This window comes from Dipteris shenzhenensis, chromosome 2, assembly GCF_047967505.1.
Source record: "Dipteris shenzhenensis isolate YYH24624 ecotype China chromosome 2, Dip_SZ_1.0, whole genome shotgun sequence".
NCBI lineage: Eukaryota > Viridiplantae > Streptophyta > Polypodiopsida > Gleicheniales > Dipteridaceae > Dipteris > Dipteris shenzhenensis.
The window spans coordinates 50,522,575-50,537,456 of record NC_141597.1 but is presented as its reverse complement, the minus strand read 5'-3'; the positions used below and the strand labels follow the sequence as shown (position 1 = coordinate 50,537,456).

General features: G+C 45.6%; 1 protein-coding gene across 1 annotated transcript; it reads right to left on the bottom strand.

Annotated features, from left to right (window-relative positions):
* Positions 1 to 767: 767 nt before the first annotated feature.
* LOC147904920 (uncharacterized) lies at positions 768 to 14,578 on the bottom strand. The gene is made up of 12 exons (XM_087389138.1): positions 14,158 to 14,578; positions 10,550 to 10,696; positions 10,343 to 10,454; positions 10,143 to 10,234; positions 9,708 to 9,811; positions 9,515 to 9,552; positions 8,469 to 8,704; positions 8,294 to 8,387; positions 7,814 to 8,004; positions 7,043 to 7,262; positions 6,740 to 6,907; positions 768 to 1,425 (listed from the first exon to the last, which is right to left on the bottom strand). Exons 1-12 carry the CDS (start codon positions 14,380 to 14,382, stop codon positions 1,154 to 1,156), a joined length of 1,899 nt encoding a protein of 632 aa, XP_087245264.1. The 5' UTR covers positions 14,383 to 14,578; the 3' UTR covers positions 768 to 1,153.
* Between the last annotated feature and the right edge of the window lie 304 nt (positions 14,579 to 14,882).

The following is a 14,882-nucleotide window of genomic DNA, read 5'->3' as shown; positions in this document are numbered from 1 at the left end:
GCTTGTGCATGCACTACATATCCCACTTATGTGCCAACATACTACATAACCCACTTACAATCTACATGCATGTGAGCACGTGGGCATGCGTGCTTGTGTGTGTTATGCATGTGCATGCACTAGATAATCCACTAATGTACTACATGCATCCGTGTGAGCATGCAAGTGTCAATGCCGACATGTGCATGTGCATGCATGTATGTGCACACTCATACTGCATTGTGTACACAAGCACGCGCACATACAGATGCATATAATTCATGCTATATTTACATGTATATAGGTAGGTAGGTAGGAAGAAGGTAGGTAGACATGCACAAGCGCAAGTGTGATGTATCTGTTCCTGCATCATTATGGCCATAGTACTTTACAAATGTCAAAACATAAAAGCATACACCTATACAGACATAAACATACATAAGCATATCATGACACAAGCCCTTAATAAGCTCTTCAAAAAAAAAAGCAGGTCACACAATGCCAACTAATTATGGTTGTAATTACTACTTGTTAGGAATGATAACTTTATTCAAACTTGGCGTGACTAGCTGCTGTACTCCAAGAAAATGTTTTTAAGATTAATTGTTCAATGGAAGACCACGCAAACTTTCAAATGCACTAACCAAGAACGGGCTTATAATATAATCAATTGAGATCTTTCTTCCAAAAAGAGAGAAGGGAAATTCTGAAACCAGAAATCATGGCTCACATTACGTGACAAACCTGACATGAGAAATACTTGGTATTCAGACCTTGGAAGAGACATCTGAAGAGAAGAAATTCCAAATGCTTTTTGCTGTGTATTTTGACATTTGTACGATTTTCAAAACAGTTCTAGGCAGCCCAGAAACATTACTCCTCGGACCACCTCATAAATAATCATAGGATTGAACAGATAAGAGATGCCAAAATTGTGTGAGAAAACCCCACCTTAGCTGACGTCTACTTCTCTTGACCTCATCTTTGCTAAAAGAACCACAATCTCAAGCCACTCTTTGCTGGCCTCACCTCTGAAAACAAGGAGATATAATGCTACATGGCAGCTCTGAACAAGAGCAAATAGGATGATAGAAAATCAGGATTTATAGACTCCTGATGCCAACCATGCAATACTGACATTACCACATCATTGAAGACAAAGACGTGATGGAAATTACTTGCTTTTCTTGCTCTCTTTCAAACTGTCCACTGTTGTCCCCACCCTATCAGATTGTTGAGCTCTACCAGCTGCCATTCTGCTTACTATGTCTTGATCTGCCCTATCATCTTCTGCTTTAGCGTCAATAGCAGGAACCGGTTCAGCTTCAGGACTACTCTGATTGCTGTCTTCCTTCTTGATCTCTCCTCCAAAACCAAATTCATTTATTCGGCTCTTGTCAACAGGATAGACCCAGCGTTGATACAAATAAATCAAGAAAATAACATCTGAAATTTGCATTAAGCACAAAGAATTAGGGAATATGTGTTGATCACTCAAACCACAAACATGACACACAACAACAATAAACAAACCAAGCACCTCTCTCTCTCTCTCTCTCTCTCTCATGACTTCTACTAAACTCAGCTAGCAGTAACTAGTTTAGGAAAAGCCAAGAGACTGAATAGCAGACGTAGAAATAAAGGGGAAAAGAAAGGAAAAAGGTCACTCTTAATCGAAGAGGGCATGGGTTAGGACAGCTCCATGAGGCTGGCTAGCTTGGTGCTAGAGTCAGTCATGCTTGCGTGTACAGCCCAGCTAGGCTGATGCTTGAAAGCACTGAACAGTTAAAGACGTGGAATCTGAACTGTATTATTCATGAATGAAGTGCGAGTACAGCTCAGCCCCTTTCCATAGGCCTAGGAAAGTGAGCCAGCACACTAGTGTATATGGGATAATACAACAGGGGTGCCACGTGACAAGCCCAATAACACTACTAAATGTACAAGAACACACTGAAGTGTTTTCAATGAGTGAGACCCTTTTTTAGGTTGACAGGGCCCATTACCTCACTAACTGCTAAACTAGAATTCACTAATCTCTCTCTCTCTCTCTCTCTCTCTCTCTCTCTCTCGCTGCTAAATGTACAAGAAAATACGGAAGTGTTTTCAATGAGTGAGACCCTTTTTTAGGTTAACAGGGCCCACTACCTAACTTCCTTCTAAACTAGAATTCACTAATGTTTCTCTCTCTCTCTCTCTCTCTCTCTCTCTCTCTCTCCCTAAGTATTCTAAATAACTGGAGTACTGCACTCCTTGGGAGCTGCCATGTGCCCTCCCTAAGCTGATGTACTAGATGGTCTTTTCTATTGTCCAATAGACCTTTGGTCTCCCGTTGACATTAATAGACTCTCTCTCTCTCTCTCTCTCTCTGTCTTGTGTGTCTGTCTGTCTGTCTCACCACCACTCACAGATCTCACAGTGGTAACACTTCAGTGTCACCATAGTTCGCAGTGACTCATATACCAGCATTGAAAGTTGTCAGGTAACCATCACTCCTTCAGTGTCACTAATGATCCCCCAGTGCGTGGATTGATACCGAAGGGCATCTAGAAAAAGTGGGCCAACCTGGTCACTCATTGTCAGGTTATATCCTACACGATGGGTCGTTCTCAATGGTTACAGACTTGAGCTTGAGCACTCGTTAGAGGTGATGAAAGTCTCAAGCTACAACCAAGCTACTCATTCTACTGGCTAAGATGGGTCGAGACAATGTATGTTTTCATGTCCGCTACCTCAACAAGGTGTTGGAAAGGTCACCTCCCCATCTGTAAGCCCCCAAATGAGGAGAGCGTGGGGGAGGGAGACCTAGGGCAGGATGTGCCCAAAGAGAGATTACCTGGATGTGTGGATCTGGGACAGATCTGGAGCATTCATGGTTGGTGGGGTATCCCAAGGATGAAAGGCTGCATCAAGAGCAGCTCATGTGCAGGAAGGTGGCGGGGACACAGTGTCTTGGATCAGGCCTGGCATGAGGCACTCACTGGACTGCAGCAGGACCCTATGAAAGGCACAATGACATCAGCAGCAGTACGAATGTGTACGGCGCTGCACACGTGGCTGGAGAGAGCCTGACAGAGGGCAGAACCAGCAGGAAAGATGCAGGGCAGATGGCAGAGGCTATGGGCAGGTGTGAGGCCTGCAAAAAGGCCCTGAATCTAGGGCAGTAGGGCCCTGGCCAGTGGCGCAATGCCACGTGGCAGGTCAGCCCTGCAAATGGCCCTGAATGGGCCTAGTTTTGTGAGCCCTTAAAGGGCTGGACCAGCAGCAGACTGGTCGGCCAGTATGAGGCTGGCTGGTTGGTTTTCTCAGCAAGGCCTTGAGCCTATAAAAGGAGGGGCTTCATGGCCCATTATTCATCCAACATCCAGCAGAAAGTGGAGCAGACAGGAGCAGCCTGAAGGCATTCCCTTTGGCCTCATCTTGGAGGTAAAGGAGAGTTGAAGGAGTGCTGCAGACTGAGTTCCCTAAGGGCTGGGACCTTGGCTGTCTTCTAGGGCAGCAAGGTGTTGTGATCATCATACCTTCTAGAGCAGCCATTCACAAGCACGTTGGAGCAGTGGAACACGGACCTGTGTGCTGCAAACAAAGCTTGGCAGGGGCTGCCCACCTAGGCTGATTCACAGGCGTAAGGTGGAGAAGAACACACTGGACCTCAGATCAGGTAAGGCTACCCGCCGAGTTTAAGCATATCACTAAGCGGAGGAAAAGAAACTAACGAGGATTTCCCTAGTAGCGGCGAGCGAACCGGAAAGAGCCCAGCTTGAGAATCGTGCAGCCTTGCCGCGCGAATTGTAGTCTGGAGAGGCGTCCTCTGCAACGGACCGGGCCCAGGTCCCCTGGAAAGGGGCATCAGAGAGGGTGAGAGCCCCGTCAAGCTCGGACCCTATTGCTTCGCGAGGCGCCGTCGGCGAGTCGGGCTGTTTGGGAATGCAGCCCTAAGCAGGTGGTAAATTCCATCCAAGGCTAAATGCGGGCTCGAGTCTAGAGATAGCCGGCAGATAGGAGGAGGACCTTGTGGTTAGATCAGAGGACCACACCATTGGTGGGACTCTGGATCTATCTCTTTTGTATTGTGTCCATAGTTTTGGACGGAAATATATATTTTGGTGGTTTCTCTATCTGGCCGGTTCATTGTCTATTGATGAGTCTGCACATCTATTTTATGCACATTAAGTAAAGAAGTTTGTGATTCCACACCCACACCACACTGTGTGAGCTCCTGGGCATTACTATAAGTCTTCCGCTGTGCGTACCCTTTGTTGGGTCATTTCTAACACAAGGTTGGTAAGATGGATTAAGATGCGGTGCCTTGTACGGAAATGGGGTCAGCTGGACCCTCTGGTACAAGAAAATGGCACAGTTGGAGCTTGGGACAGAGGCAATCATCAGTCTGGTAATGCAGGGCTATAGGAGGGGGGAGGGAGAGAGCATGTATGTGTGTGCATGCCTATGCGTAGACAAAGGGGAAACCAATGAAATATACATCCACAACAATAATGTCAAAGGCAAAACCATTAATGCTCTTGTCATAGTTTTCTCCACGATAGAACTCTGGAGCCATGTAATGACCTGATCATTTTAAAGTGAAGCAAAATTTAAACCTCCACGATTTTTTATTTTTTGCCTCCACAGTTTCTTAACCAAGATGAAATTAAAATTCCGAATCAAGAGTTAAAAAATCAGACTATTTTGCCCTAATCCACTATCATGTATGCCATACAAGACTAAGATGCTTCGCACATCCACATGCCTAGGACATATTCTTTAACCTAACACCTTCCGTCTAGCCTTTAAAGTGAGTCTTGGTGTGCTAGGTGATGATGCTTAGCTTCAGGAGGATAGACTGAGATCACCTAGCAATTAACTGTGAGACGGATATGATCTCCAGGACTAACAAACATTTCAGTGTATTTTAGCCCTCTACTCCTGCTGCCTGCCACCTCCTTCTACCCCTGCTCTACTCCACTTCGAAGTCCTTGCAGCCTGCCTTCACCACTCAGCCCTTCAGTTCCAGTTGACTATATCTTGAGCCTGTAGGTTGCTGTGATTTCCTAATACAGCTCTCTGGAGTCACTGAACCCTCTTTTGCTGAACCAACACTGGCTTTACAACTCAGGCATCCCTGTTCACTATCGTCTGCTCCGGGCAGTCGTGAATGTCCTTCATCAGCGGTAAGCACAGGGAACTATTGCTCTCATCTTGATCCAACCCAAGCTTACTTCAGCTGTTTGCTTTGCTCCAGGACAGGCCTAGATCAAATTACAATTTGCTTTAGACCTTGTCCCTACGGTTGAACTATTGGTCTCATCTTGATCCCTACGGTTGAACTATTGCTCTCATCCTGATCCAACCCAAGCTTAATTCCCAGCTGTTCGTTTTGCTCCAGGACAGGCCTAGAGGAAATTACGATTTGTTTTAGACCATGTCCCTACAGTTGGGTTTCAACCCTGTGTTGCTCTTTGTTGGCGCTTTGACTCCTAAACTACTGTATATTGTCTTTCCTATCTAGACCCATTCTACAGTCTTTATTCTAAGTTCATGGTTAGTAGTTTGACTTTCATTAGATTGGTCGATTGGTTGTACTAATTTGGAACTGCTTGTTTCATAGCTTATAAGATAGATTGATACTTGCCTCTTGAAGTTTTCATCTCAGCTTGAGAATATTGCTGAGTCTCTGATTCGAAATGAGAATTTTCTCTCTGACCATCACCAAAATTTTCACCAAGGACTGTTAGTTCTTGGACACCATTCTGACATTTCTCAAACTGAACCAGTCCATATGCACAGTTCTTCATCTAATCTGTGTCTTAACATTATGCCTAGTGCACAGGTCTGGATTCCATTCAACCCATAGTTACATCAAGGAACTATTCATTTATTGATTGCAGTTTTGCAGAGTTTAAATTCTCTAAGTACATCGATTTGGTGTTACTAATGAGTGGAACCAGTGAGCATGGTGCAGGCATCTTGGAGAACCCTTGGATATCCAAGAGAGAAAAGTATAGCTTTGTTGGCTAATGTTGTACATAGAGTGGTTACTCAAGTATGTCTGAGTTTCTATTCCTAGTTTTATACTTGTTTCTACAGTCATTCATGCATGAAATTCCATTATGTTCGGTTTCTAACATTCTTCTAGTATTGAGAAGCCGCCAGCCTCAGTCCTTTGGTCTTCTACCTCCTTTATGGAATAAGGAGTCCCTGAAGAAGGGGGAGTAATCATGTGTACTTTATACCAGAAAGCAGCATCAATGAAGTCTATGATCTTTTTATTTGTAATCCATGCAAACAGCTACTCTGTAGTGTAATTTGGTATTCTGATCACTCCCTTCAAGAGAGCACTAAGAGGTTTCAGCATGCACCTATCATTGCCTTTTTTTATTAACACCAAGGATGAGCTTTACAGTCAGACACTCAATCTTGAGAACAAATACAAGGCATAGGGTCCACCCACCCCATCCTTTCTTCTGATACTTTGTCATAGACAAACACCATCTACCCACAGGATCAGCTTCAACAATAACCAGATGACCTCCCAAGGCTCACGCTCACAAATGGATTCTCTCAGTTACTTTCTGCACTAGCTGCTGATAGACGCACACACAAACTCTCTCATACACACACACACACAAAAATGCGCACATAGTAATCTAGAAAACATTTATGACTACATCTGCCTGCCCCATACATGCTGGTTCCAGACACACATACGTGCACGCACACACGCGCACACATGCACACATTAGTTTGAATATTGCCATACCATCACGGAAAACAGATAATCGATGAAGTGTTGGCATCTTGATCACAAATGCGAACAGGTCATCTATGATTGTGTTCAAGAACTTGTAAGTCATTTGCCTCCATGGTAAATGTGCAACTGACTTGAGCTTGTAGTTTATAAATAGCTGTGGGCACATCATTATAAAGCCTGCAATTTCAGTTTCAAAGATGCTGTTAGAGATAGAAATGTTAAGAGGCACACAATTCAAGCCTCTAGCCTCCAAGTCAATTGTGAGTCATCAAAAACAAAAAACAGTCAAGATGGGAGTTGTGGAACACATACCAAAAGTATACACACAACTTGTACAAGAAGACAATATCCATGAGTACCAGCTCTTGTGGCGCTCATATACGAGAGAGTAAATAGAAAAACATATGACCAACAAGAACAACACATAAGACAAATATTTCATTGCCAGATCATCATACTCCTTAGTTTTATTTCCTGCATAAGAATCCCGATCCCTAAACCTGAGTAGAGGGAACCCTCTGCTGCGATCAATCTGCCAAAGGCAAAATAAATGCAGGTGAGACCCCACAGATGACCTACTTGTGACAATCAAGCTCCTCTTGCCCCTCTTCACCCTAATCTTAGCAGTCATATTATCGTAGCTGACTGATACATCATTAACCCAGTAGAAAACAAGTGAAACTTTTTAATTAAAGAAAATTAGTGCATGTTCCCACAACACTACAGGGTTAAACTTGGGCACACATTGAAAATACTATTCATAACCGCAACCTTCAAAAATAGCTTAGATCAAATGCTCAAAAGTTTCAGACAGATTTGCAACCACAGTGTGACATGGGCTTCGCTTTTGTCATCCACAAGCTGTTCTAACAATAAATTTTTGCACAAAACGATATATGTTCACACTTTGATTCCATTCTCATATTGTCACAAAGGCTTCTTTTTATCAATAACTTTCATGCAAGCCCCCATGTTGTATAGTTTCGATTAAGCTTAAGGGTGAAATTTTGTTCAATGAAGTAAGCAAGAGATTGTGCAGTAAGAATGCCCCTACTTGCAATGCGTAGGAAGAGGAGAACATACTTCAATGTGCATGGCTTTGCCAATCTTCCAAAATTCAATGCAACATCCAACTCCAGAACTTGCAATTATCATCCAAGAGGTCTTATTATCCAGCAGATATAAAAAGACAATCAGCTGACAGATAAAGCTGACCACCACAGACTTTGCTGATAAGCCCTCCATGGACTTGTTCTTGTTCCAAAACTGGATGTCTGCAAGTATTTAAAATGAAAATTTTCAAATTATTCTGTTCAGCACATGAGTATACATTTTATATATATATATACATGAGTATACAGTCTATTTATCGTAACAGAGCTGTGCTCAACCAAGTTACTGAGCCCCACGCTGTGATCTATATGGTCTATGTGCAATAGTACACAATGACCCTAGGAGAGTCAAATATAAGAGAAATATGAGCATGTGTACAAAGAAACAACGTAAAACCTAGTAAAATCTTCCTAGCTATTATAAAATTCAAGAAACACAAATAGAACATACCATTCTTGAAAGCCAAAAAGTCAAATATCGAATGCAACAAAGACACACACATCGTAAGAGCCAGCAGATAAGGGTTTCCCTCCAAGAATACTCTCTGTACACAGAAAACCATGTATCAATGGTCTATACCAGAATTAGTCCAACATACAATCAACTGAAGTAGCAGGAAACATACTTTGAGCTCATCAGCTTCTCCTTCAAGCATGCTTCCATACTTTCGATGGATTTGGAAAGACTGATCTATTTGCAAGAAGAGCTGCCATTTTGTTAAGCTAATAGGACTTATTTCAAGGTTCAGCTCTAGCTCCTTCACACTTTCATTAACAGGTACAAGTTTGTCCCTCAGTAACCAAAACTCATTAAAATAAACTGTTGGAAAGTAGTTGCCGGTCCTGTTATCAACAATCAAGTCTGTTTTCCAAATCAAGGATTTGTGAGAGATTTTGAAAACACGTTTGTTTCAAAACACCAAATCAGAAACTTGAAGGTACCCGAATTTCTCTGTTTGGGACAAAAAATTTGAGTTAGCCTTTAAAGTTAGAAGGATCCATTGTGCAACAAGCCCACACAAGAAAAAGGGGGGAAACAAGATGAATGCTCATAAAGCATTCATAAGGCCTGCCTCAGATGTGCAGCTTGGAAGAGAGAGAGAGAGAGAGAGAGAGAGAGAGAGAAGGGGGGCAGGGGGGGAAGGGGGGCGGGGGGGGGGGGGGGGGGGGGGGGGGGGGGCTTGCCTTGAAATAGAAAGAGAGAGAAAGAGGGAAGAATAGGTGGAGATCACATGCCCTTAATCAATCATAAAAAACAAAAACCAGGCACCTGGTCCAATAAACAATTCACGAATAAAAATAAAAACAAATTCGGAATTTTGCCCATCTCCAAGAAGAAGCCTTCACTAGGGCCTACAGAGAGGCAGGCCAAAAAAGTGTGGAACAAAGGGTATAACTCCTCATCCAGTGGGCTCAACTCAGCAGAAGTATGAACACACCTTCCAAAGCATGAATCCCTTCAATTTGGGCATTTTCTTTCTCTCCTTAAACAAGATTATGGATTGATATAGCTCACATTCTAATTTCAGCTTATTTGTATCATAAATGAATGTTATGTTTTATCCGCTACTCAGAGAAACTGTGGCCTTTACACGTCTCTTCACAACAGATACTGGGCCTATAACTATCACACCGATGCATCCAGTAGTATAGACAGTGCTAATAAGGATACTATCTGCAATGTGAGGAGGAAGACCATTCCTGGAATACCTGCACAAAAAATATAACACAGAACATCCAAAAAAGGGGAAAGTTATGCGGGTCATCCCATACTCAAGCTTAATGCAACGAAATAAGCTTCGCCACCACTCAAATATGAGAATCTGCATGTATTGCTGGCACACAGAGTGCAGTGAGTGACACACCGAGTAAAATCTTCAACCAAACTGATAGTAACATTAGGCTTCCAAAATGGCACATATTCCACTTGACTTTCCTGCTCCACCTCTTCCATGCTACTAGGTATTACCTGGATAACCATTCCACACAAAAATAAATAGATGGCAAAGAACGTTTCCTACTTTAATTGAAATCTTTCACCTGATAAATAGAAGCAATAACATTTCCACAGAAACAAATCCACTACAATAACAAAAAGGGAAGGCTAAGAGAAAAAAATTTACATTGATTGAAAAGACGGGACCTAAAAGAGTGAAAAATCGACTCATTAAAATAAAATTAAAACTAAAAAGTCAGATATAAGAGAAACTAGATTTATCTCAGCAAATCAAATCTAGGTGACCTAACGCACAGATATTTGATAGAGTCTCTTCAGCAGATCAGGAGACAACTTATGTTACCGGAGGATCTGGAAGTGCTTGCTCCTCATTTACACCGGCCAGAAGACTTTTCTTTTTGTCCAGCTTAGGTTTTGGGAAAAAAATCACAATCGCTGCATACAGCAAACAAAGAAAATGAGGAACAACTATCAGTAACCAGAAATCACCACAAGTTTTAGTAGTATGACTTACGAGCAGAATTTTTATATCAGATCACTCACGATGTGATCTATTGAAAGACAAGGAGTCGTATTCCGGATCATTTGGATCAGGAGTATATCCAGAGCGACTTAAGAAAACATGGGCATAAACGCTTCCATTGTGCTTCACTGCCTGCACCAAGGCAATCATATGATTAATATCAGAAGTTCCCCAATGACAGTATGATGGGATACTCACTAAAGTAGTAAATGGGTACACACATTTACCTCAGATAGGTGGTATGCAAGATGATGACGACGAACACTATCAGGTCCCCACACTGCATATGGTATATTTGTTTCATGCCAAGCCAGTGCTTTCTCATTTCCAAAGTCATTAAAAGTATCTTCTTCGGATATGTACAGCCACGTATCCTAAATACACAAGATCCAGTCAGTAATGTGTGCACAGCCATGTGAGTTTAAAGATCTCTTACTACTGTATAGAAGCTCCCCTCAAATGCAGATCTATTACTGCTTAACAGAAGCTCCCCTTAAATGCAAACTTTAAAACATTTTGAAGTATGACAGAACTGCAAGCAGCAACTTGTGAGCAATTTTTTTTTTGAAAAAAACAGAGCTAATTATATTACTTCGAAAACAAGATACAAGAGGTCAGCATTGCAGCTGACGGGCTGCGTTCACAAATCGGACGCAGCCCAAAAAGATAACAAAAGTAAAGCTCTCTCTCACGGAGGGATAAGGCGAGTGTGAATGAACAGCCAGAGAGGTGGTGAGTAGCGCCACTGAAGGCCCTACGAAGCCTGCTCGAAGAAGAGGCCCTGTGTGTCCCAAACCCGAAGGAAACGTCTCCGCTTCTCCCGACCGGCCCGGGAGTCCCCCTGTATCTGGTCCCACTGGCCTTTGAGGGTATGTATAATCTCACTCCAGACGTCAGTCATGATCTGGGCAGTCGATAAGGAGGTGCCACCGAGGATCTGCGCGCAGCGCGAGGTCCAAATGTGCCATCCTACGATGCTGCTAATAATCTCCCAGACTGACTGCCTCTCCTGAGCTCCTGTGTCAGCCTCTGCCAGGTGCTGCGGGATACTCTCGAGCGGCCCCCACGTCCCCTGTGTGATAAGGAATGTGGGGTCTTGCTGACATGTCTCGAATAAGTGATAAAAACCAGGTGCGGTGCTGCACCAGCAGAACGCGCCCCAAGTGATCAATCCTAGCTCTGGTGCTGCGCGAGTAAGGATCCCGAAAGTCCACCTCCACACTTCCTGGGCGCGAGTGCAACTCCATAGGCAGTGTTTTGGTGACTCCTCGTCCTCATGACAGATCTGACAACGTCCGTCCTGGCCTATCTGCCGCAACCAGCTCCCCACTAGAAGACCTTTGTGGGCAAGAAGCCACAGGAAGTAGGAGATCTTCCGAGCCGCCAGCTCTCCCACAAGGCCTTCCAGAAGGCCTGCAAAAAGAACCTGGAAATACCCTGTGCATACCAACTGGGCCGCTGGGTGGGAGGGCAGCTCTGCATCCTCCCGAGAACTCGCCTGCCCAATGTCGTGCTGCAGGCAAAGAAAGAGGTCGGCCCCTGACCTGTCACAATCTCTGGCCATCTCCACTCTCCTGGGTCCCAATCAAGCTCTGACAAGGCCCGCCCCTCCCAAAGCCAGAGTCGCCAAAGCTGCAGCTAATCCTGCTCTATGCTAGGATCGGTCCGCCAAACCTTTCCCACGAGGCCTACGACCCGAACCCTCTGCCATGGGAGTAGGGGGTCGATGAGCACATCCTCTCTCCTGAGTCGTCCATCCCCCATAACCGCGAAGAAGGAAACAGAGGAGTCGTCCATCCGCCCTGTGACCACCAGTGGGATGCCACGGGGGGTGAACTGTCCCAGCCAACGGTCATCACCAGGCATGAGGATCTGAAGCTCAGGTGGAACCAACCAATCAGCTGAAATCGCACCGTCGATCTCCGTATGTCTCGCCTGGGCTCCACGGGCACCTCCAACTACGTCTGCAAGATCAGCCGTCTCCAAATGTCTGTACGTGTCCCTCCAAACTCGAAGAGACCGGGCTGGCCCCCGCATCCAGCCGTCCCACCTGATGTGTGATCTCTCCCCCAACTGAAGGCCCTCGGCATCTCTGACCTGATCGTTCCAGATAAGCGGCTGGCAATCGATCTCCTCCTGACAGCTAGGAGGGGACTGAATGAGACTGAGGCGGAGCCGCCTCCAAACCATGAGGAGGCTACGAACGAAGTGGGGAGCGGGGCTGAGTGAGCGGGACGGAAGTGAAGATCCACCTAAGGGACGGAAGCCACTCTCCACCTTGGTGCGGGACACAAGAACCGACCCCCTGCTGAAGTAACATCTTCCACGTTTGCCCTCCCGGGGTCAAACCGCGGATGACTAGCTTGCCTAACAGGGCCTGACTCTGAAGCTCTGGATCGATGACCCCCAGGCGACCCCCAGGCGACGGAAGAATGACTGTCTGCCAAGCAACCCTGGCTCTGGTATCTCTGAGGCCATCCTCCTCGAACCAAAGGAAGTTCCGAACCAACCTCCTAAGCTGTGCCACGCTGGATCTCGAGAAACACCAACAGGAAGCCACATACCAAGCCGTGGCTAGGAGGACCTGGTTGACTACCAGGGCACGACCTGCAAGGGAGAGCTTAGCAGTGCTCCAGAAAGCCAGCTTCCGTCGGATGGAATCTAGCACCGAGAGAAACTGCTGAGCTGGCGTGATATCCAGGCCAACCTGAAAACCGAGATATCTAGCTGTCTGTCCCCGCGGAATCCACCTGAAACCCAAAAACCTCCCCCACTGAGAGCACGCCCCGGGGTCTGTGAGAAAACCAACTAATTTGTTCCAGTTGATTTTCGCACCGGAAGCCGAACAGAAGACCTCTAGGGCCATCCTCACTCTCTCCAGCATCATCTCATCATCCTGGACATACAGTGCTGTGTCATCCGCGTACTCCGAGTCCAGGAGCTCCGTGTCCTCCCGGAGTGGAAGGCGAACACCCCTGATCCCAGTAGACCTCGCCCGAAGGTAGTATGTCATAGCCTCAGCGAAGAAGAGAAACTAGTAAGGAGCAAGGGGGCAGCCCTGACGCTTGGCGTGGCAAGGACAGCCTCAAGGCAGACATCGGGCTGCAACATCCACACAGACAAGGACCTGTAGGGAGCAACACCACCTGGCAATGCTGCACGTGGAATCAGCCTACTCCCAGTAGCAGCAATTGGCCAGGTAAGCTGGTCAGGCTCTGACGTTGGCCAACCATCAAGTCTTTCAGCAGCAGCTCCTCCAGCAAGTAGCAGCAAGCACTCGGGCGGTTTTGTTATATATTGATGCTCTACATGTTTATGCTAGCTTGTATGCAAATGCTGAAATCTCATGCCTAAATTCGTTCTCAATTGATTTTCATGCATAGTCGATATTTTACTCCATGATGTCAGGTAGCCTATCCCAAATTCCTTTCATCAGATTTAATCCTGAGTTGCAAGATCCCAACCAAAGATATTGCTGATGTGGAATTTCTCCAGGCCTGGGTGCAGACAAACCGGACACTAAGCTCAAAGCAAAGCGACCTACCTTCAACTTTTGGCAACAGCACAGACGAAAGAGATCCGTTAAGCCGCCCGACCTTTCAAACACGTTAGAAAACCCATCAAAACGCGACCTTTTCATAGTTTTCTTTCAAAATGGGAGTTAGAAAGGCACGGGGAGCGCGTCAAGGATCCATCCTTAGAAATCTTCGTCTTTATCAATTTAACAAAGATCTACTAAATTGTGAAAGGTCATTCCGGGAACCACGTCGGGAACGCAGCCCAAAATAAGAAACCGCATCGACGGCCAGATCGCAAGCAGGTGGGAGGATGTTACCAGGTTCTCGCCTTTGGAAATGAGGTTGTGCATGAGCAAGGCGGGGTCGGAAGGCTTCTTTGCAGAAAACATACGTGTGGCGATGAACCAGAAAAGGCCCATTCGCAAAATGCCAGTCATCATCTGTCCAAAGCCCTGCTGCTGAGGCTGCTGGCGACCATTGTTGGCGCGAACTGCTGGTACTAAACCGCCAGAAGCAGCACCATCCGCAGAGGGGGGAGCCATAGCGACTGTGGAAACACAAAATTCCGAGGTCGCACAATTCACCTTGAAAGCCTCCCAATAGCAAGCGCTGCTTCTTTCCTTTTCTAGTGAATTGCTGAGAATTCATCAAAATGCTAAAACCCACTATGTTGTTTTAGAGGAGCTTCAAATCTTTTCGGGGATATTCTCCTCTTACCTATACGTGCCCTAGGACTCGTGTCTTTCAACAAAGAATGTTTATAAGAGGCCCCATCCCACTCCTAGTAGCGCTGCTGTCAGCTAGTCATTCGCTAGTGCACCCCATCCCCATAGCAGTTCAGAGTCGCCGATGGCTCGAGCACCCCTCAAGCTATGGTGGACATTCTCTCAGTTAACGACGGCAGACTCACCACGTGTCGGTGGTGAAATCTCCCTCTCACTTCGAGGTCTGGGGGGTACCTTAGACTGTCGCCGAAAGATGGTGGGTGGGATAGTACCTATGCATGAAGATTGTGTATGGGGACGACCATTGGCCTACTAGG

What these genes read in the sequence shown, in the direction of transcription:
- LOC147904920 (XM_087389138.1), bottom strand. Translation starts at nt 14,382, where the DNA reads ATGGCTCCCCCCTCTGCGGATGGTGCTGCTTCTGGCGGTTTAGTACCA. An exon ending in TTTCCAAAGGCGAGAACCTG is followed by an intron (nt 10,697 to 14,157) that starts GTAACATCCTCC and finishes TTGTGTATTTAG; the next exon opens with GATACGTGGCTGTACATATC. An exon ending in ATTATCTGTTTTCCGTGATG is followed by an intron (nt 1,426 to 6,739) that starts GTATGGCAATAT and finishes TGCAAATTTCAG; the next exon opens with ATGTTATTTTCTTGATTTAT.